Source organism: Lytechinus pictus, chromosome 17, assembly GCF_037042905.1.
Source record: "Lytechinus pictus isolate F3 Inbred chromosome 17, Lp3.0, whole genome shotgun sequence".
In the NCBI taxonomy this organism is placed as follows: domain Eukaryota; kingdom Metazoa; phylum Echinodermata; class Echinoidea; order Temnopleuroida; family Toxopneustidae; genus Lytechinus; species Lytechinus pictus.
Genome location: NC_087261.1, coordinates 28,087,403 through 28,110,453, shown reverse-complemented (window position 1 = coordinate 28,110,453; position 23,051 = coordinate 28,087,403). Strand labels below are relative to the sequence as shown.

General features: G+C 38.4%; 1 protein-coding gene across 3 annotated transcripts in view; it reads left to right on the top strand.

Annotated features, from left to right (window-relative positions):
• Positions 1–1,177: 1,177 nt before the first annotated feature.
• The window catches only part of LOC129280915 (WASH complex subunit 5-like), a 69,979-nt gene continuing 48,105 nt past the window's right edge, over positions 1,178–23,051 (top strand). The window contains exons 1-13 of one of the 3 annotated variants that reach the window (XM_064112513.1): positions 1,178–1,319; positions 8,312–8,539; positions 10,663–10,769; positions 12,034–12,118; positions 14,007–14,107; positions 14,954–15,073; positions 17,139–17,211; positions 17,858–18,010; positions 18,500–18,613; positions 19,293–19,464; positions 20,126–20,250; positions 21,859–21,988; positions 22,569–22,681. In XM_064112513.1, the coding sequence (XP_063968583.1) occupies positions 8,315–8,539; positions 10,663–10,769; positions 12,034–12,118; positions 14,007–14,107; positions 14,954–15,073; positions 17,139–17,211; positions 17,858–18,010; positions 18,500–18,613; positions 19,293–19,464; positions 20,126–20,250; positions 21,859–21,988; positions 22,569–22,681 (1,518 nt within the window). In that variant the 5' untranslated portion in view covers positions 1,178–1,319; positions 8,312–8,314. Of the gene's footprint in view, positions 1,758–8,311; positions 8,540–10,662; positions 10,770–12,033; positions 12,119–14,006; positions 14,108–14,953; positions 15,074–17,138; positions 17,212–17,857; positions 18,011–18,499; positions 18,614–19,292; positions 19,465–20,125; positions 20,251–21,858; positions 21,989–22,568; positions 22,682–23,051 lie in introns of all 3 variants that reach the window. The other 2 variants (XM_064112512.1, XR_010296336.1) reach the window with 2 other exon arrangements.

Genomic DNA, 23,051 nt, shown 5'->3' with positions numbered 1-23,051 from the left:
TGATTTACAAAACGTGAATAGAGTGTCTCGTTCAGTAAATATTATAGGACTAAATCTCGAAATTTTCCGTTCGCGCTTCGCGCTCGCATCAATTGTTTACTTATATACCTATTCTGCTTGAGTTACAAAAAGCGCTTAGAATTTCCATTCTTTGGGTGAAAATGTCCCAAAAAAATTAGCTCGCGCTTCGCGCTCGCATCATATAAATAAGGATTATGATATTATATATTAATTAATAAGAATAAAGCTAAGAAGTGACTAATGAGGACTATCCCTTCAAAGAAACAAACAAAAATCATCTTCGAGCTGCCGATCGGGGAAAATATGGCTGAAACAAATTTCCGCCCCCCCCCCCCCCCTATTGGCGAAGGCTGGATCCGCCCCTGTGTCCCCCCTACCTTTTGGGAGAGATTTCCGCCCCTGATTGCACCCCACCCTACTCCCCCACACACTGAGGCCATCGTGGCGATATTTGCTCTACACTGAGCTGTGATTTACATGAAATGGCTTAATTTTTAGGCTTGATTTTCATTTTGTTAATCATTGTCAAGCTTCGAAAGGGTGTGGAAAAACAAGTATTAAATGAAATTTGAAATGTAAACCCACTTTAAATGATAAAAACTTAGTGAAAAAATGCTGGAGATGTCTGATATAAACTTTTGTTCAGATTTAGTTATGTCCTAGCTCAGATCCAGCTGGCACAAAAAGGGTAAAAGTTGTGCTTACTAAGTGTTGAAATTTCAATTTGGGTGGCAAAATTGTTACAAAATGCTTGAATGTATCTGTTGTATTTCAATTGACTAAAAGTGCAAGGGAAATGTATGAGAAATGTTTCGCAGGGTAAATTTGATTTCGCCCTTTCCCCTTGACACAGCGTGAAACTGACGGGCATTTCTGTGCAAACAGCTAGATCTCTGCGAGCTTTACAAAAATGGACAGTGCTCACTCAAGTGCAACATTCTGTCAAACTTTTACTTTCATTGGATAGAAGAGACCCAAAGGTTATATGTGAAAAATTACCCACGTGTTGTATATTTTTTTAATTCCCAGGGCTTTTTCAGAGTGTTAATTTTTTTTTGATACGCACTGTAGAATCGCTTTCGTAATGCCCGTGATTCCTTTCTTCCTACAGTTGTGAATCCCACGGTCAAAACATATCTCCTTCCCGGATCTCCTTTCACTCTTATGATTCGGAAAGAGGGGTTTATATATTCATGAGCCGATTGTCGGTCAGGGTTGCCTTTTTCTTTCATTTGAAACATACAACCAGTTGGTGCCCCTGATGAAAACTGAGTGAAAATTAGTTCCTTCCGGCCTGAGTGAGTCCTATCTTTTGAAGTGCCTACTCGGCCTATTCTAATCTATGAAGGGATCACAGGAAATCACTTTTAAAAACTGCTAGTTTCTGTTCTCTTTTGTCTTTGCAATGCAAGTTGAATTCTGATTTTTTTAATTGTAGAGTAACACTCTCTGTGAATAATTTATGAAAACTTTGTGGAACTTTTAGAGAATCTAGAAAGGTAAAAGTAGAGCATTTTGGATCAACGACGCTAGCGCTCGGTATATATAGCCGTGCGCCGCGACCGCGAAGAGGTCGTGAATTCGGATCTTTTCGTTTCGGAATTTTGTTCGATAATTTACATTCACATGATTCAATATGGCCGCTCCCTGGAGGGTCTGAGATAGTTTCTTGCTAATTACTAGATCTTCCCATTTCCAGTTCTATTTTTGATACAGTGAGCTCATTTATTGAATGTGTGAGTATGCATTTTTGCTTTTCATACAATCATTTATTTTTCATCCTGTCTCATTAAAGATATTTTTATGAAGTTGTGTGGGGGCGGAACCTGGAAGTCGTTAAGCTCGGTCCCATACGTCGACTCTCATGTTATGTTTGGTTAGCTTTTAAAGAGGCTGTTCTTACTACGTTCCTAAAACTAGTTTACTATGGCTCACAGCTCCTGTGTCTCACTCAATCCTCACTCAACAAACTTGACTCTGCCCAACACTCCCTTTTCAAGAAACTCTTGGGTCTACCTAACCCAGAGAGCTCCGGCCCGCGTAGCGGGCCGGAGCCCAGACGCTCAGTGTGCAAACGGGCATTCAGGTGAGAGTACCGTGAAGTTTGGTCAAAATAATTTTGATAATACATAATTAAAACAGAAATTAAGCACTTACCACGATTGTATGGATGATAGTCTAACGAGTGGCAGTTTCCTGACATCGAGGCACAGACTGGAACCTCAAAAAACGATCAGTTCTGTCGCGGTAGCTCTCCTCTTTCAGAATTCAACACAAAATGGCCGATCGAGACCGAGGCTAGTATAGCACTAGCGCATATAGACTTTGTCAAATTCGCGCATGCGCCCTACACCCTCTCGAACGGCCATTTTGCTATGAATTTTGAAAGAAGGAGAGCCACCGCGACAGAACTGATCGTTTTTTGAGGTTCCAGTCTGTGCCTCGATGTCAGGAAACTGCCACTCGTTAGACTATCATCCATACAATCGTGGTAAGTGCTTAATTTCTGTTTTAATTATTTATTATCAAAATTATTTTGACCAAACTTCACGGTACTCTCACCTGAATGCCCGTTTGCACACTGAGCGTCTGGGCTCCGGCCCGCTACGCGGGCCGGAGCTCTCTGGGTTAGGGTCTACCGAGATCCACTCACACGTATTGCGAGGTTAGTATTAGTATACTAACCTCGCACCACGAACCGCGTTTGGCAGTGGATTTCTAACTAGTGGGTCGCGCGTGCTGGGATCTCACTTCTTGGGTCCACAACACACGACTTCTATGGCTTGAATTTTCTGTGCGCGGCGGCATGTAATGAACCCTTGGGTGACCGAGATCTGCCCCCAATATCTCTATCTTCCTGTTAACTGACCTACTTCACCTCTCCCGCGAGATTTGAACTGAACACTTTCCTTCTGATAGGACAGCTCTTCAACATCGACCATAGTAGATTTGAATTTCGCTCATTCCTCCATGCCCTCTCCATCAAGACTCCTACTATCATCTACTGGAATAAACTGCTCTCTAAGTACAACCTTCCCTCACTCACCTCTCTCCTATCTGAAGATTTCTCATACAACCGCTGGAAAACTCTGTGCAGGAGTAAAGTGTATGATGCCCAAATGGAAGAAGCCAGAGTGTGCATTGAGAAATTCTCATCCCTCAGCCTATGGAGTAACCTCTCAATGCTCCCCAAGATATCGTCACTTTACCCCTCTTCACTACCGACCCATCTTCGATCAGCTGTGATCTTACGCGCTCAGCTACTTACGTCCACCTATCCCACACAACGACGCCTAGTTACCATCAGGAAGAGCACAGACCCAACCTGCAATCTCTGCTCTCTAGAGGAAGAAACCACTACCCACTTTCTTGCCTCATGTCCAGTCCTTTTGACGCAGCGTCTGGACCTACTACAGCATGTTGAGAACCTTGAATTGCCTGCACACATCCTAAATGATTTCACTGGAAATGACCCCCTCATCCTTGCATCCTCCATCCTTTTTCCCTCACACTCTCTGCCCTCCTCTTCTGCTTCCTCTCTGACATGTCACTGCCTAAGATACATCTTAAAAATCCACCTATGTCGACAGCACCAACAAGAAAGGACCTGAACTTTGCGGCTTGCCGCCGATCTCCGAAGACCGGAGGAAGGAAATATACAAGAACAAGAACTGGAAACTAGTTTAGTGGAAACTAGTTTAACGCGTAGTGAGAACGGTCGAAGCGATCTTGCAAACCAGTTTGGAAAACCACCTCGCGATGTAGTTTTCAAGATCGCTTTGCCTCGTTAAACTGGTTTTACTTTTAGCGTAAGTGTAGCCAGGCGGCTTCTAGAGAGTAAAAATCATTTACTAACGTAAGGTCACTCTCATGAAGCCAGGCCTTCTATCCCATAGACCCACACAATGGAAGCCAAAACCTGAAACTTTCACCCCCGAGATTTCTACTTTCCTTCTAAAAGATCTAGCTCTAAATCACTCTAAGCACCAAGGCTATTAATTCCTGTGTTAAAAAAGTGAGTGCACGCGAATTAAATGTTGGACTTAAATTACTAGATCTTACCATGGAGCTCCATGACGAAATCTGTTCTTAAATTAGACTCTAGATATTACTAAATTGAAAAAATGTATAAATAGTACTCGCCTGGTCTTTTCTTGGGGTATTGAAGCCTTTTTGTCCAGAACTTGCTCAACTTTTGCGGCAAATTTTGTCGCCATAGGGTTGTGCACATTCTCGTTTAATACTGGTTGTCACGTGACACGGCAATGTCGTTAGGCTGTTTGGCCTGTATTCAAGGCATTCTATCCGTTATGATTTTATATTGAATTAAGCAAATTCCATCAGGTATAGGCCCCTATCAAGTCAAAATCGATACAGGGATCGAGAGGGGGGGGGTGGAGCCAAAAATTTCCCAGTCACATGGTATGAAAATGATATTTTTTATGATTGTCCACGATCATTAGGGCAAACCCGTGTGTGGCAGTACGGTAGCGTGATGAGTAAAAAAAATAATAAAATAAAAGAAAGAAAGAGGGCCAATGTAGGCATACATGGCGCGTGGGAATAAAGTTGCTTTATATGTTCCAAGCGAGTGAAGCAAGCGAGAAAAAAACTTTTCGTGCAAATCTAAATTTGAGATAGATATCTTAACTTACACTTTTCCTTTTCTTTTCATTAATTCCCTTCATTTCTTTTTTATCTTGGTTGTAGAACTTTCGGGGGCCCCTAGGCCTAACCCTTCCATCGTGTACCCCCAGTGCAATATCAGCAGGTGGGTCTCGATAACTCTGGATATTTAGCAATTAGACCTATTTATAGAAAAACATAACGTTAATGTATTGACCCCTTCCCCCCCAAAAAAGGAAAAACAATTATAAACTAAGTTATATACATCCCCCTTTTCTCATTTCGCTTTTTATTTTCTCTATTCCCTCCTTATTTTTTTTGGGGGGAGGGACCTTTTCGGGGGGGCACCGCCCCTAGCTACGCGCCTACCAGATGAAGAGGCGAGCGAGCAAAACCTTTGTCACTTTTATTACAAATATCAATTTTGCAATAGATTTTGACATAACATTCGGAATTATTCTCGCATGCATTTTTCTTTCCTTTTGCTTTTTTATGGCCTTTTATTTCTCTTCCCTTTCTCTTTCTGTCTTTCTTTCTTTCTTTCTTTCTTTTCCTTCCTTCATTCCTTTTCTCTTATTATTGTACTTCCCCAACGTTACGCGATGCTCGCGTCCGTAACGTTGGGGAAGTACAATAAGAAACAAGATGGCGGCGTAAACATCGGGCAAGTCTCTTCCGTCTTTTCACAATATTTTTTCATTTTTTTGATGAATTCTTGTTTTAAAAATAACAACGAGAGCGTAGAAATGTCGGAAATGAAGTTTTATCCCATGTACATGATTTAGAGCTAGATCTTTTAGAAGGAAAGTAGAAATCTCGGGGGTGAAAGTTTCAGGTTTTGGCTTCCATTGTGTGGGTCTATGGGATAGAAGGCCTGGCTTCATGAGAGTGACCTTACGTTAGTAAATGATTTTTACTCTCTAGAAGCCGCCTGGCTACGTAAGTGAGGACACAACCGTTCTTCAGGAAGCGATCTTCGCACATTTTGAGCGCGCTACTCCACACGACAGGTGTAGAATGCCTATGCTGCGGTTTCGAAATTTGCGTGAAAAATGTCACCCCTATGAGAGCATTTCCATTGCAACAAGAGCGCTTTACGTGAAGTGATTTTGAAAACCACTTTCATGTGATCAAGTGGGAACGCTAGCAAAGCGATCTTCCAAACTGGTTTCCTGAATCGGTTTCCAGTAAACTAGTTTTAGAAAGCGTAATGAGAACGGCCTCATAGATCTAACTATGTACTCGATCTCAGGTCTGCAACCATCCTGCATGTGGCCTGTGGAGTGTGGGGAATCTGTAGGACTATGGTATGCCAATGCTGTACAGAGCACACACTTTAAAAATCATTAAGATATCACTTTTGTCACCAAAATGAATAATTTCCATACAGTTGCAATTTATTTTTCATTATTAACTTAGGCTTAGGAATAATTTTTGTATTCATATTTGCAGAGGCAGAGCGCTCGTTGTTGTGGGTCGTTTCTACACCCAAATGATCTCCTCAAAAACTTGAATTTTTTGCATATTTTTGTGTACGCCCTCTATTGGTGGAAAGTAATATGGCAAGAAAATTTTCATTTTTCAATCTCTATTTTTAATTAAGAAAAAATAATTCAAAGAATCAACTTTACCAAAAGAGCCATGTTGTATGATGAATAGCTGTAATGGAAAATGATAGATAAAACAATCAAGCATTTGTCCCAAAGAAAAAGAGAAAAATAAGCCAAACATTGCCAACCTTATTTTGCCACACATTGATATGTAAAAGAGAGCAAGGTTATATCATAACCTTGTTCATTGAATGAGTGGACTCTAGTCTACTTGCGACGCTATTTATATCGTTTATTGTCAAACGTTAGAATGCTATGAAATACTGATCCTAGCATTACCTTCTAGTATAATAATTCAAATAGATCTCACATTAGATCATTGAACATGACAAGGAATTTTATTTTATGTTGACATTCACTGTTGATAAATGAATGTTTCAACTTTCACTTCAGTTCAGATTACTGATTTAGGACCTAACGTTAAAGTTTAAAAATCTATTTTCAGACAGTGGGTCAGATGCATAAAAAATAGCAATTGCTTCAAGCACAAGCAATAGCTAGCCAAGCAAAAAAATCATTTTTAACTAGACAGCTGGCAGCCGCCTGTTTCGAGGAGTTTTTTACATTTGTATTATTTTTTTAATTTCTCCTCGTACACAGACGGCTCACGATCATGCAGCTGCCATTGGGGGGTAACAATGCAAAATCCCCCCGACGGGGCTCATTGATTATTGTGTTTATTTCATAAAAATATATGAAAAGAACTGGACCAAAATCAAGATTATTATTCCGTTTTGGACTGTAATGCACCAAATCGGGTAAAAAATTAACTAAAATGGAAAAAAAACAGTGAGTTACTTCGGCTGTCGCCCAACTCCCACTTCCTGGTTTATCCGAACTTAATACATAAACATATGGCCATTGAGGCCCTGTACAGTTTGAGTTAGAACTTCGGTCTCTGTATTGGTGAGTGGAGCCAACGGAGTTCAGCGGAACAGCCAACATAACAGAGACCGAAGCTTTTGGTCTAATGTTTCACTTGCTTTATTTTGTATGCATAACCCTTTGCTAGTGCTTGAACCCTTTTCTTGCCTTCAGAAAGCAATTGCTAGCGGTTTGAACAATAGCGACGTCACGCTGGTGCGAACACGACTTGAGTCTTGAACGCAAAGGTGTGGCAGTGCAAATTACCGCCTCTTTCATGTAACATCTTTTCCTCAGATGTGGTGTCAAACTAACTTTTTGATAAATTTATATATTTGACATTTGATTTGTACTTCTTAGGAAGAAATAATGTCGGTAGACTTAGAGGCGCTGGTCAGAAAATTGGGATCGTCCCAGTTTACAGGGACTGTCTCAGTTTAAAAGATCTAGGAAAGTTCATTCTCCTTTCAAGTGCCGACACCAATCAAGTGCGCTAGTCAGTGTAAACATATCGGGTTTCATAACAAGATTATTGGAAGACGGCAAGTCGTGAAAAATAGACGGTGAACTGAGGGGAATTGAAGTCACTGAATCTATTTTTAGCACTCTCAATCCCTGTAATTGCCGTCTATGTCCCGCAGCGGTAAGTGAAAAAAACAACTGTCCCCATAAACAAGGACAATCTCAATCAAGAAATGATTTGTCTTGTCTTGGTTTACGAGGATATCCTTGTTTTCTGGGACAATCCCAATTTTTGGACCAGCGCCTCTACTGATATGTGTATGTAGGCCACAGTACACCATGGGGTTCTCTCTCAGGTGCATAAACATGATTTTTAAATGCGAACGCCCTGATCAAGCAAGTGCTCAAGCTGCCCTGAAGGAGCTTGAAAAAAACCCAAGCAAGTGCTTTAATGCACAAGCAAAATGTTCGCTTTAAAATGCATACGCTTTTTAGCAATAGCTTAATCGTCAAGAAAATGCTAGCAGTCAGTTAGGGATTGCTTGAACTTCTACTAGCAAAAGCATTTGTCCGCTCATTTTTATGCATACAGAATCAAGCAAAAGCCAAGCAAAGCCTAGAAAAAGCAAAATTTTTCTACTTTTCATTCATCTGACCCAGTGTTTCCATCAGTATGCTAACGTCTTTTGCATATACCATAACTCTTACTCTATATTGCACTATTTCAGACAATGGCAGATTTTTTAGCCGACAACAATCAGTGCGGTCAGACAGCTCTGAAGCTTGTCTCGAGAGGGAACGCAATCATTGCAGAGTTGTTGCGTCTGTCCGTGTATGTACCACCGGTGTTCCGTCTCGACAACAAGCACGATCAGATGAAGTATGGGGACATCCTCTTTGACTTTTCATACTTTAAGCAGTTTGACTACTATGACCACAGGATCGATTCAAGGCCGGTGAGTAGAATCCCTCACTCAGATTTGGGTAAGGGTAGCCAGGAGGCTCAAAGAGAGTCAAAATCATTCACTTTTACAATGTACGTGTGATTACTCTCCATGGAGCCAGGGATTGTGCATAGAGGACGAGCAAAATTGAAACTTGCGCCCCCCGAGACTTCTACTTTCCCTGTAAAAGTTCTAGCCCTAAATCGTGTAAATGGGCTAGAACTGCATTTGCGACATTTATACATTGATTACATTTATAAAACAATATAAATTAAAAACACACAAAAATTTATTATGAGAAGATGAGATGTAACTGACCAATGTTTACGTTGCCATCTTGCCCTATTTGTTATTAGCTAAGCTACGAGACACATATAGAGGGCGGCAAACATGTGCCTAGGTGAGAGAAGATTGCTTTGTGACCTGCATAAAAAAAGGTTTTATCCACTTTGTCTACTTTATCCAGCAGATGGTCAAATTATCAGATCGTGGCTAAACCCACAAGGTGGTATTCTGAAAATTAAACCTAGGCCTAACCCTAGTCTGAACTAGAATTTTAAACCACACTTCTATCGAATGCGGTCTCCATAATATTTCTTCCATATTTGTGGCAATTTGTAATCTACCAACAGGGAATAATTTTGCTTTACAAATTTGAATAGCATTTTTTGGTCATAAGAGAAAAGCTCTCAACTAAGTAATTTACAGTCCTATTTAAAAATATGCTATACAAAAGACTTTATGCATAGCAGTCTTTCATAAATGTGGAGCAAATTGCAATGCGATACCAGGAAAATTATTCCCTGACAAATAAATTTGTTAAAATTCATTATTTTTGTATTTTCCTATTCTTCCCATATCATGACTAAATTGATTTTTGACAACTTCGAGCAGCAAGATAAAAATATTATTCAATTGGTGACTGAGTTGAGTTGACAACTGGCACTCTATTAAAGTGTGGTCTACATTAACCCAGGGCCCCGTCTTACAAACAGTTGCAATTGATCCGATCAATCGCAACTATGGACGGCCAGCAACATCAACATCTATCATGCATGCTTGCTCAAAAATTGTTCTAGATTTTAATGTATATCCATAAAGTCATTGATTTCTTGACAATCTGGTGTGTTTTCCTTTGTTTACAAAGGACATTTTGCACATTCCCTGTAGAAAAAATTATGACACTGATGGATTTCCATAGAGATAGAGTTACAATTGATTGGATCAATCGTAACACTTTGTAAGACGGGGCCCAGGTTTCACTAAACCATGGCCATCAGAATACCATCCACTTAATCTATTTTAAATTTGGTCTAATCATTACCATTTCGTCCATCCATCACTTGGTGTAATACTCTTGGTCTAAATTTGATATAGTCTACTACCGAGATAGTCAAATTTACACTTTTTTTTTACTCTTTGGACTTCGTTGGTTCATAAACAGTTATCTAATCTAAGTGGTTTTTGACCAAGTGGATATGGCATGAAAAGGGTATCCTCAACTAGAATTTGAAAAAAAAGACGAAGTGCTGTACATGTAAATTGGCTGCATTTGAATTAAAGCAAATGGGTTTATGAATTGTCTGTTAATGAACTGAGATTAGACCATGTGGGGTAAGACAGCAAGGAATGTAGACAAAATGGGTCTAGACCAAATGGTCAAGGACCATGATCATTTGGACGCCAAGTTCAAAATTCTGGATACCACCATATCATGTGCTAGGTAACATTTCCCCCACCTGTATGCAGCCTATTTGGGTGAACTTGGTATGGAGATGAGATGTTATTCTGCACAGGTTTAGTTTTGATTCCATGTTTATTCTAATTTGATATGTTTAAAAAAAAAAACTTCAGTCACATTTCCTCTACAGCCGCCGTACGGTGACTCGAAAACAAATGTTTTATCTCATTTTATTCAAACCACCCATATGCAGCTGGTAGTGGTACATGTACAAAAAATGTTAAAACGGCAAAAAGTTAAAACGGATATATTCATATCTAAACAATTGTTTGAACAAACATGCATTTTACATGTTGACTTTGCTGGCTTTCCATAGTTGCGATTGATCCTCTTTGTAAGACAGGCCCCTGAAAGCTGTAAAGTTAATTTGATTTTTCCTTGCTCTTTCCTTCAGGAGCTGCAAGACCTTGACGAAATGTTCCGGGAGAACCACATGGAGATCCTCCGACGTTTCTACCTCGCTTTTGAAAGCATCCACAAATATGTAATGGATCTCAACAGGTGAGACTTGAATGGGGCCCTTTACACAAAGAGTTGCGTTCAATCACAACTCAAAAAATCAAATGCAAGTCCCTAATACTCGCATCTGATTGGCTCAAAATCAATTTGCGTTTGATTGCATCTGTTTCTTCAATGAGCCATTGATCTTGTTTTGTTTGCTACCGTCATCTTTTTTTAATAATTATGTGTTTTATTAGTATATAATCACAATATTTACAAGTAATTGAAAATCATTTGAAACTGTTCAAAAGTAATAGACATCACAAAAAAAGGAATAATAAAAAAAGAGGTGAAAAAAAATGAGTTCATACAGCATCTAATGAAATTATCACCTAAATGTCGGTTTGCCTAAAAAAAAAAAAAATATGTGCCATAAAATTCTGGAAGAAATTGTGTAATTGCTGAAAAATTAACAAAATAACCATGGGATTCCAGCAAAATGTTTGGGCCCCGTCTTACAAAGAGTTATGATTGATCCGATCAACCTCAAGTTTATTGAAATCCATCAATGTCATAATTTTTTTTCCTCTGGAAATTTGCACAATGTTCTTTGTAAACAAAGAGAAGCACACTGAATTTTCAAGAAAACTATGGATGTATGAATATACATCATATCTAGAAAATATTTCGAACAAACATGCACTTTAGATGTTGGCGTTGCTGGTTTTCCGTAGATGTGATCGATTGGATCAATCGTAACTCTTTGTAAGATGGGGCTCTGCTGGTCTTTTTCCAACCAATTATAATAATTGGGAATCTACAGTGAGATCATTTGTTAGCTCAGATTTCATTATTTCACAAAGCTCAGTTTATGTGCATGTAACTGTACCAGGGCCCCATCTTACAAAGAGTTACGATTGATCCAATCAATCGTAACTTTATGGAAATCCATCAGTGTCATAATTTTTTCTACAGGAAATGTGCAAAATGTCCTTTGTAAATAAAGGAGAACACACCGAACTGTCAAGAAATCAATGAAATTATGGATGTACATTCATATCTAGAAAAAATTTTGAGCAAACAAGCATTGTATATGTTGACTTTGCTGGCTTTCCATAGTTGCGATTGATCAGATCAATCGCAACTCTTTGTAAGACGGGGCCCCAGATTTAGATTCATAATGATTTGTGACAATTAACCTTGTTTTTACAGACTGTCTCATGAAATCACTGTTTACTGCAACTACTTTTATATATCTTTACACATGAAAAGATTGAAATATATACTTTGCCTTGTATTCTTTTTGTGCCATTTTTGTGTTTAGATTTTTGGAAGAACTTGACGAGGGCGTGTTCATTCAGCAGACGCTAGAGACTGTACTGCTCAATGAGGATGGCAAACAATTAATGGTAAAACAATGACACCACTCTCCTGAGAATATTCTTAACCCCTCAACTCCAGGTGGGTGTTTCATAAAGCTGATCGTAAGTTACGAGTGACTGTACAAGCGAGTGGTTATCCTTTTTGGGGAATTACATCACTGTCAATGAAAATCTGGTGTATGTCATCTACCACAAGAAAGGATCACCAGTCATTCATAAAGTCGCACGTATCTCACAAACAGCTTTATGAAACACCCACTGTGGCCGAAATTTAATTCAATGATTAAGCCACAATTTTAAGTAGTTTACTCAGTATTCTGCATATTTAAGTAAAATACTTATCCATCGTTGGGATTTATTTGCCTTTTTTGGACGATTTATTTGCCTTTTTTGGCTAAGTATTTTTCTTTAATCAAAGTCAACCCCCTCACTGGGTCAAGTCTGGCTAGCGTGCAGGTTACAAATGGACATGCTCGCAGCCATGCATCCTGCTCACTGGTGGATAACATGCATTGCCCATTATTTGGCTTAAACTTCAGGGTTCCCGCAGTCATGGAAAATCCTGGAAAAATTTGTGGTCATGGAAAGTCAGGGAATTTGGAAAATTTGTGAAAAGTCATGGAAAAGTCATTTAATTGCATTTACCTCTTGGCTATGGCAGCTTTCCAGTTTGTCGTGTCTCGCAACTCTCATACTCTGATCATACTCTGCTATTATATAATTGGTGTTCATGATTTCCATTTTTCCCAGTTTTGTGACATCCCAAATTCTACATAACTCCTGGGATGTCACGGGAAGTCCTGGAAAGCAGCAATTTAGTCATGGAAAAGTCGTGGAATTCAGTTTTCAAATTTCTGTGGGAATCCTGAACATTAATGACGTCACAACAGTTATGAGTATAATAAATAGTATGTAATTTGCTTAAATCTGGCTTGATGAACTGACTTAAATGAGATCTGAATATGGGTACCAGTAAAACGATTGTACTTAGCCAAGTAAAATGATGAGTAAAATACTTACTCCATCAATATTTTCAATTGAATATGAACCCTGAATTACCCTGAATTGTCCAATTCAGGTTAGCCTTTATACAAGGCCCCGTGTCTGATTTGACACCTATTTCAGAAACTGAGCGACTAGTAACAAAAGACTAATCGCTCAAACCCATGTGAACAAGCCACCCACTAAACCTTAATAAAATCAGATATCAACCAGCAATAATTTGAGAATTAGAATTATTCCCTATGCACGTTTACATTGGGTCAAAATATGCTACAAGTAGCCGATACTGAAGAAGTTTTGTGGCTCACTGGATTAATCTTCTGACTTTGAACCACAAGGTCCGGGGTTCAAGCACCACCACAGAACTCGTGTCCTCTGGCAAGGCATTTATCTACACTTGCCACTCTCCACACAGGTGTAGTAAATGGGATACCCGGTAGGAAGGAATTCCTTGAATGCTGGAGCAACTGATCAGGGTAGCCGTGCTAAAGCCGGAGTAACAGTATGCAGCGCTTAGAAACATTGTGTTACAGCACTATATTAATGCTGCATACTATTATTTTATTATTATTATTATTATCATTATTATTAATTTGTTGTTATTAATATAATTATTAACATTATTATTAATGTGTTGTTATTATTATTATTATTTATTTTTATTATTATTATTATTATTATTACATGTATTATTATTACTATTATTATCATTATTATTATTATTGTCATCATCATCATCATCATCATCATGATTATTAGAATTAGTAGTAGTAGTAGTAGAAGTAGTAGTAGTAGTAGTAGTAGTAGTAGTAGTAGTAGTAGTAGCAGCAGCAGCAGTAGCAGCAGTAGCAGCAGCAGCAGCAGCAGTAGTAGTACTATCATTATTATTCATGTAATTCTTCTGTCTTTGCAGTGTGAAGCCCTCTACCTGTACGGCTGTATGCTGTTGATCGTTGACATGAGAATCGAAGGAAGGGTCCGAGAGAGGATGCTCGTCTCTTATCACAGATACAGGTAAATACCACTTATTATAATCTGTGGCGGATCCAGACTGGGGCGCAAGTAGGGCGCAAACATTACCTCTTTGTTTTTCAGAATCTCCAATTTAACATACATAATAAGGTTTATTCCCAATTCGTCTAATGCTAATCCGTCCAATTGCCAACTCGTCTACTATCATTTGATCTACCGTCAGTTCGTCCACTATCCACATGGTCTAATTGCCAATTCGTTCACTCACCATTTCGACTGATAACCAGTTGGTCCAGTAGGCATTTAGGTCTAATTGAAGTAAGTATTTATTTTGCCAAATGAATGAAATTGAAATGGATATTAGACCAACTGGTTATGAAACGAAATGGTCATAGACGAAATGGTTATTAGTCAAAGTGATAATTGGACCAAATGGTTATCAGACGAAATATAAATGGATGGAATAGCATTAGACTAAAAATGAAAGTATTGTAGACCATGTGGTGAGTGGATGAGTTGGCAGTAGATGAATTGGCGATTTACCCATAATAATGGGTAGCCAAGGATAGCCCCTACAGTTCAGAGAACAGGGGACAGTTTCATGAAATTTGTCAGGACTGACAAGTTGTCTTTCTCCGACAGTTACCATAGTAATAGTCAGAGGCCAGTGCCTTTCAGCCAATCAAAACCAAGGATTTCACTGAAATTGTCAGCAGCACTGACAACTTTCATGAAACACCCACTAGTTTTCCTAGCAGACCCTGGCCTAAGCATGGCTACCCTAATCAGGCACTCTTGCATTTGAGGAATTTCTGTCTTCCGGGTACCCATTTACTGCACCTGGGTGGAGAGTGGTAATATATTGTTTTCCTTTTTTTTTATTTACAGTGCATCCCGGGCGGCTGTAGATTCCAACATGGACGATGTTTGCAAGCTTCTGAGAAGTACTGGCTACCACCCCTCCCCAACGGCCAAGAGACCACCCAACTACCCTGAGGATTACTTCAAGTACGTACCATGTCCATTCCACAGACAAGACCCCTAAGACCGTTACAAAGCATGACGCCTTAAAGGGGAATGAAACATTTGGAACAAGTAGGCTTGTGTCGAAACAGAAAAATCAAAGAATAAGAACAAAGAAAGTTTTAGAAAAATCTGACAAATAATGAGAAAGTTATGAGCATTTGAATATTGCAATCACTAATGCTATGGAGATCCTCCCTTTGGCAATGCGACAAGGATGTGTGATGTCACATGTGAACAACTTTCCCTTTCATGGACTATAAAATACCCCCAAAATGTATCTTTTTGTTTTTTCTTATGGTGATACAAACTCTTTATCCATGATGTATTCTTTAAAAATCTGTATTACATGCCCTCCTATAGAAAGAATATATGCTCTACTGATAGATGTGAAAAAGAGGGAGTTTAAGTGAAATATATACTAAAGTAATGGGGAGAGTTGTTCACAAGTGACATCACACATCTTTGTCGCATTGCCAATGTGATGATCTCCATAGCATTAGTGATTGCAATATTCAAATGCTCATAACTTTCTCATTATTTGTCTGATTTTTCTCAAACTTTCGTTGATCTGTTTCTTTGCTTTTTTTGTTTTCACACAAGCTATCTTGTTCCAAAGATTTCATTCTCCTTTAAAGTAAACAGGACAGTACTCTGAACTAAGGTTTAATATAGACTGAGGTCTAATATTGAAGTTTAACTATGGATAGCCAATTGTAACACAATTCTCTAACAGTACTTGAACAATGTACCAGTTTATTTGATATCCATTAACTTTCTGGGAATAACAATCAGAATAGCTTTTTTCATCAGTATGGATCAGTATGGGGGGATATCACTGTAAACATAAGAAACATACAATGTATACAGAATGTTAAAATCTTTGGCTTTCCATAATTTTAGTACAGTGTTAGGCAATGCCCTATATCAAACCAGACTTAATGATATGGGCCACATTATTCAAACACTTCTTGCTAAGTATATCAAACACATTCTGTTACATACACAATAATTGTTATCAAATTTGTTGAACGGCTGTTGAGAAAGTGCACTTATTGTACCACATAATGGCCAAGACACTTCTATTTCAATATTGCAAATTTTACAGTGATATGATGCAAAACTCTCCGAGTGTCTTATGCCTTTTTCCTGTATGTACTGGGGTCCGTTGCAGAAAGAGTTGCGTTTAAACGCAAGTCAACAAATCAATCGTAAGTCCCAAATGCGCGCTGTTGATTGGTTGAAAATCAAGTTACGCATGATTTTTAGAGTTGCGATTGATTGCAACTCTTTCTGCAACGGGCCTCCCCTTTTCAGTAAATCTTGATGTATAATGGACAAATATGTATGTAATTTACTATACAAATTTCATTTATTTTCTAGTTCTATGATAGTTATTCGGAACAGCAAAATACATTTGCATGGATAAACATTTTTTTTAATGTTCAAGTGTTCCCAATTTTTTTCAGGAGGGGCAGCTGTATTATGGACTATGGCTTGTATTCTGAAGTCGGGTTTAAGTTAAACTCAGGTTTAAAGTTGTGGTTTAAGTATGGATGGCCAATTGTTACATAAATCAGTAACAGTAGAGATATCATATTTCAGCTGATTTGGCTCTTAAATCATTCATAATTATCTAGGAAGTATAAATAGATGATTGTTTTCACCATCGATGAATCAGGAAAGAGCAGAGTAAACATAAGAAACGTACAACTTAATAAAAATTTTGATACTTTTGGCTGCCCATACTTAAACCACAACTTTAAACCTGAGTTTAAGTTAAACCTGACGGGCCTTTGATTACCCATTCATTTCACTTTTGTTTTGTTTCTGGTGGTTTGTTGTTGTTTTTTGGGAGGTGGCTCTTTTGAGTAGGTTTGTGTTTTATATCCCTGTATAAAGCCTATGACAATCACAGAACACGGTAGTCAACAGGTTAAGTCATTGCTTATTTAAACTCGATGGTTATTGTACGTAGCCTATGCAGAATTCAGAAGTCAACAGATTGATTCTTCCTTCTAAACTTTTATCTCATTTCTTTCCCTTACAGACGCATTCCAATTAGCAGAACATTCATCGCCATGGTGATCGGAAGATTACGATCTGATGACATCTACAATCAAGTAAATATGTTATGGAGATTTTTTTTCTCAAGTATTTTAATAATGTAACTGTGTTAATTATACATGTATGTACACCCTTTTTACATTGTGTATCATACAACTGTTTGATTGGTTGGTCGGTCAGTCCGTTGGTTTGGTTTGTTGGTCCGTTGGTTGGTCCACCCACATTCTACATGATATACATATTATCCATGTTAAACTTTTAAAAACATAGTGAGAAAAATAAGATTTACCATTTGACACAGAAATGTAATAATGAACGTCTTTGCCCGCCACGGACAGAATCGCTCCTGCGCAACATTAATTTCAAGGTGCAACCTTAAGCGAGGTTTTGCATGGACACTGCTAATTCAGCTCACAAGAGCTTTTGATTTGTTTATTGTAAAGAAAAGCTTTGTGTGTACACAGTACAATGTGATGCACAGATCACTAGTATTGTGTATGTGTGTATAAACAATGGACTACACTCTGTGTGTGTATTATGAAAAGATTGTGACTCGAGTCAAACTTGGCAGTCTGCTGTATGTGACTCTTAGTTAAACAAAGCAGGCAAAGAGTTAAAATGCGTAGATTTTGGAGCATAAGTTTCCAGGGAGATAATTATTGATTGATAATATGCAAATATATGATTTTTTTTTTTTTAAAGATTTCAGCATACCCCTTGCCGGAGCACCGTAGCACAGCGCTCTCCACACAGGCTGCAATGCTGTATGTCATCATGTTCTTTTCCCCTGATACACTCAATACCCAACAGGCTAAGATGAGGGAGATCGTTGACAAACACTTTCCTGATAACTGGGTGAGTTGATGGTTGTACTCCTTTGAGGAAGATTAGAACGAGGGGTGTGGAGATGATGGTGGTGGTGGTGATGATGATGATGACACCGATGATGATGGTGATGATGACAATGAGGATGATGAAGATGACGATGATAATGATGACAATGATGATCATCATGATGATGAGGGTGATGATGATGATGATGTTAATGAAGGTGATAATAATGATGACGACAATGATTATAGTAATCATGATGATGAAGACAATGATTGTGATGATGATGATAGTCATGATGATTATAGTGATGATGAGGATGGTGTTGATTGTGATGACGGTGATGGTGATGAGGATAATGATGATGGTGATTAGGATGATGGTAATAAGGATGATGATGATGAGGATAATTCTTTACCTCAGCTTCGCTCTCTATTCTTAAATCGATATCCCAGGTAAGATTCTCGCCAATTTGAAGATTACTGTATATATTACCGTTTATTTCCTTTATAGGTTATCACTGTATATATGGGTATCGTAGTCAATCTAGCAGATGCATGGGAGCCTTACAAAGCAGCGAAGACAGCACTTAACAACACACTGGACCTCAACAATGTCAAAGAATTGGTAAATATAAATATTTGAAATTTAAATTGGAATTGGATTTGGAATTGAATGAATCAAATTGTATTATATCGAAATAACCAATTTTAATTGAATTGATTATTCATCATAAGCATCAGGAGCAGCTCTTGACAAAACACTGGACCTCAACAATGTCAAAGAATTGATAAATATACATATTTGAAATTTAAATTGGGATTGGATTTGGAATTGAATTGAAATCAAATTGGATTGAATCGAAATAACCAATTTTAATTGAATTGATTATTTATCATAAGCATCAAGGGCAGCACTTGACAAAACACTGTACTTAAAAAATGTCAAAGAATTAATAAATTACATATTTGAATTCAAATGGATTTGATTTGTCATCTAAAGCAACCATGATCTCACTTAAAACACATTGGACCTCAAATATGTCAAAGATTTGGTAAATATACATAATTAATTTATATATAAGAATCCTATCGTTTAAAAAACTTAACCATACAACCTTGTACAGCCCCTATGCAAATTTTTGTGGAGCTCGTGCGAACGGAGGCCAAGATCTCAGGGGTGGAATCCACCCCTCACCCCCCCCCCACATTTCAGTACAACTTTAAGCAATTACTATATGAATGTTTAAAACAAAGGATTAAAAAATTCAGATAAACAATTGTCAACTCTGCTTCCTTTCGTAAAGGCCATTCGTCACAACAAAAGACTGGAACAGTTGATACAGATGACCAAGCACTACTTGACAGAGGGGAACCTGACCGAGGAATACGTCCTGGACAACATCCCCAAGCTCATGAACTGCCTCAGGGAATGTAATGTGACCATTAGGTGGCTTATGCTACATACCGCAGAAGGGCGTAAGTACAATATTTTGTAAAGTGGATATAAAATTGACAACTTGTGAACTGCCTAATCGAGTGCGATGTGACCATGAAATGGGTAATGGTTCATACCGCAGAAGGGTGTAAGTACAATATTTTGTAAAGTGGATATAAAATTGACAACTTGTGAAATGCCTAAATGAATGCAATGGGACCATAAAATACATAAGTACACTATGACAGTAGAAAGGGCACTGCCTCAGGAAATATATTTGATCATTACATGGCTAATTCTTTGGAATTACAATCAGTTATACCACTTTATATTGCATTGTCTATGTATTCTTACAGCCTTGCTTAGACCAGACACAATTTGAAAAAAAAAGCTCAACAAAAATAGTTGTGTTTAGATTTGATATTCCTAGAGCTCTAAAGAGTATTATAATTTCTTTAGCACGTATGCAATCAGGGATATAATTAGGGATAAAGTTGAGGTCGGCCTACAGGCCACAATTTGCCGGCCTCAGCCTCCACCCGCGTCACGAGTACAAAGTCTATTGGAGGAGGTTATCTCCAGCAGTTTTGTGACTCGGAAGTATCGGCCTCGACAAGATCCCTGGCTCCAATGCTCATTGACTTTGAAGAATTCCCTCCGTCTTATGCTTTATTTTCCTTTTTTATTTGTTCATGCATTCAGCTTGGGACCATAACAAGAAAGTACGTCAGATCAGGGAACAGTTGGTCCAGGAGGGCAAGTACAGCCCTCAGAAGATGTTCGAGTGTCTGCTCAACACCGCTCAACTAGAGTTCAAACTCAAAGAGGTAGGCTGAAACAAATATCAACGGTCAAACAAATTATCAAGGTTAAAGTCCTTCTTGTACTCCTGGGCCCCGTTGCATAAAAGTTATTATATACCTCAAGATTGTTATCTCTGATTGGTCAAAACTGCATCATGTGACTCGGTGCTATTTCGTCTATCATCGTCTCAGGGGTTCGACTTACTGTAAATTTCTTCTATCAAACCCTCTGATAGTACTTGTAACCCCTGAGGGCAGGGCCACAAGTTGTGTTTCTACACGCGCATCAAGCTGGCTCAAGCTAACTGGCTGCATGTTGCTGCGCTGCTGCTGCTCGGTCATGTACGCGCAGCCAACGGCCCGCTGGCCAACTGGATATATCGGTTGTCCTGGCCAGCATGCAGCAGAGCAGCCCCAGGATTGCAGCTCGTTTAAATTACATCTTGAGTGATATAGCAAATCAAATTGAGATTAGAGTTACACTAGTGGTCCTGAAATTTATTCGATTGGGGATAGAGTTACGTGATTACCGATGAGTTATATAAAACAAATATGGACTGCTCTGTATTCGGATGACTGTGAAAATCATCACTCCCTCGGTGCTTTTCATACCGGCCCTTCTATCACCCTGCGGCCTTGGCCGAGGGGTGACAATTTACACAGTCATCCTGATGCGTAGTCAATATTTGTATACTATTATATTTACCTTGCCATCCAATGGTATCTTTCATGGAATCCTTGATTCTGATTGGCTGATGAGCACTTGCCATGGTAGTTACGATGGGATGGCAAAGTTATCGTATTAGTAACTTTTATGCAACAGGACCCTGTTTGGTTGGTAAATTGTACACTACAGCACATAAAATCTGGATGAACCCAGCATGATCTACATACAGTGCACACAATGCACACACTTAATGTACAGTGCAGCTAATAATAGTGTGTGCATAGGAGATACACAGAAGGCAGTCAACACAGCTAACAGACTTATTGAATTCGAGAAAACTGGGCATAAGCTGAATGCGTCTTACAGATGGGTTCTAAAAATCAGACTAATAAATTGCTACTTGTGTCTAAATTAGAGTTTTTCATCGTATATTGTGGTCTGTTTCAGGGGTTTTGAGGACAAATACAAGCACTCATACACATGTTTCATCTTTATTTGAGAATTTTTTGAATCAGCTGCTCACAAAGTGAAACAATCCCTTTAAAGGGATGGTCCAGGCTGAAAATATTCATATCTAAATAAATAGATTAAAATTCACAAAGCAAAATGCTGAAAATTTCATCAAAATCGGATAACAAATAACAAAGTTATTATATTTTTAAAGTTTATCAATATTTTGTGAAAACAGTTATATGTACATCGTCATGAATATTCATTAGGAGGGCTGATGATGTCATAAATATTCATAAAGACATGCCTAGAACTGTTTCACCTGAATAGTGGAAATCTTTAGAATTCAATAACTTTGTTATTTGTTATCCGATTTTGATCAAATTTTCAGCATTTTGCTTTGTGAATTTTACTCTATTTATTGAGATATAAATATTTCCAGCCTGGACCATCCCTTTAATTCCTTGCAATGCCTTATTAGTCACATTTACATCTCTCTGTGAAAACACTCCCAGATGTTTAAGAAGATGTTGGCCGAGAAGCATGATAAATGGGACACCTACAAGACGGAAGGGGTCGAGAGGATGGCAGAGCTATCGGAAGTGTTCTCTGGAACCAAGCCGCTCACCAGGGTCGCCAAAAACGGTGAGAAAATTTCAAAATGATAATGATAGTAAAAATAATGATTCTGAAGGCCACAGCACACCTCTCGATTGGACGCCTATTGCAAGCTTGAGGGAGAGAGCCAACAGTGCAATAGATCCCAAAACCCAATGAACGTGCATATTATGCTTGTGCCTACACAATAACCTCATGCACGTACATGTACCTGCGTCACTGTGCTACATTACCCATGCACAGATTAAATAATTTGTAGCAAAATAAAATGCAAAGTCACCATATAAAATGCATGTTTCTTCCAAAAAAATTCTAGAGACTGTTAATTATTGTCAAAATGTCCCGTACGACACGTATGGAATCGCCCTGTTGTGTAAAACAAATATCCAATGTTTTGTCATTTTTTAGAACATTCGATCATTACTTTAGATGCAAGTTGAAGCCGTATATTCAACTTCGCATCCCGTTCTCTTTCAACTTGCACGCTCATATCATATTTGTAACCATCGCACTCATAAACATTGAATACTTGTATACTGTATAAGTGTTGCATATTATTTTTATTATTATCATTTTTGTTTGTTTGTATGTATTTCTACGTATTCAGACAATCTTCAGGCTTGGTTCGGTGATATGTCCAAGCAGATCTCCTCATTAGCCTATGATGACTCCACAGCCGCTGGGAGGAAGATCATACAACTCATTCAGGCCCTTGAAGAGGTAATAGTAATCATTATGAGCCCTGCGTAATTACATTTCTTTAAATGTTTATAGGTTATTAATAAATGGGCAGTTAGGGTTAACTGGCAGGGTAAGAGAAAAAATCCCCAAAAGTTGCCAAAAATTCACATTTCATGTCTTGACTTTCATGAAAAATGCCCGCCAAGTTTTTCTGAATCTCCTTGAAATTGTTGGAAACCAACAAGAAAATGAAGAATACTCCCTTCTTTCCTGACTGTGAAACATCATTTTCAGTTGATGTCCCACTCTGTCTACCTACATAAAAATGTATATGTGGGACAATAATATGTACAAATTGTAGTCCCACCAGTGCTTCCACTCTTCCTGGAATCCAGGAAGTTTTGCTATT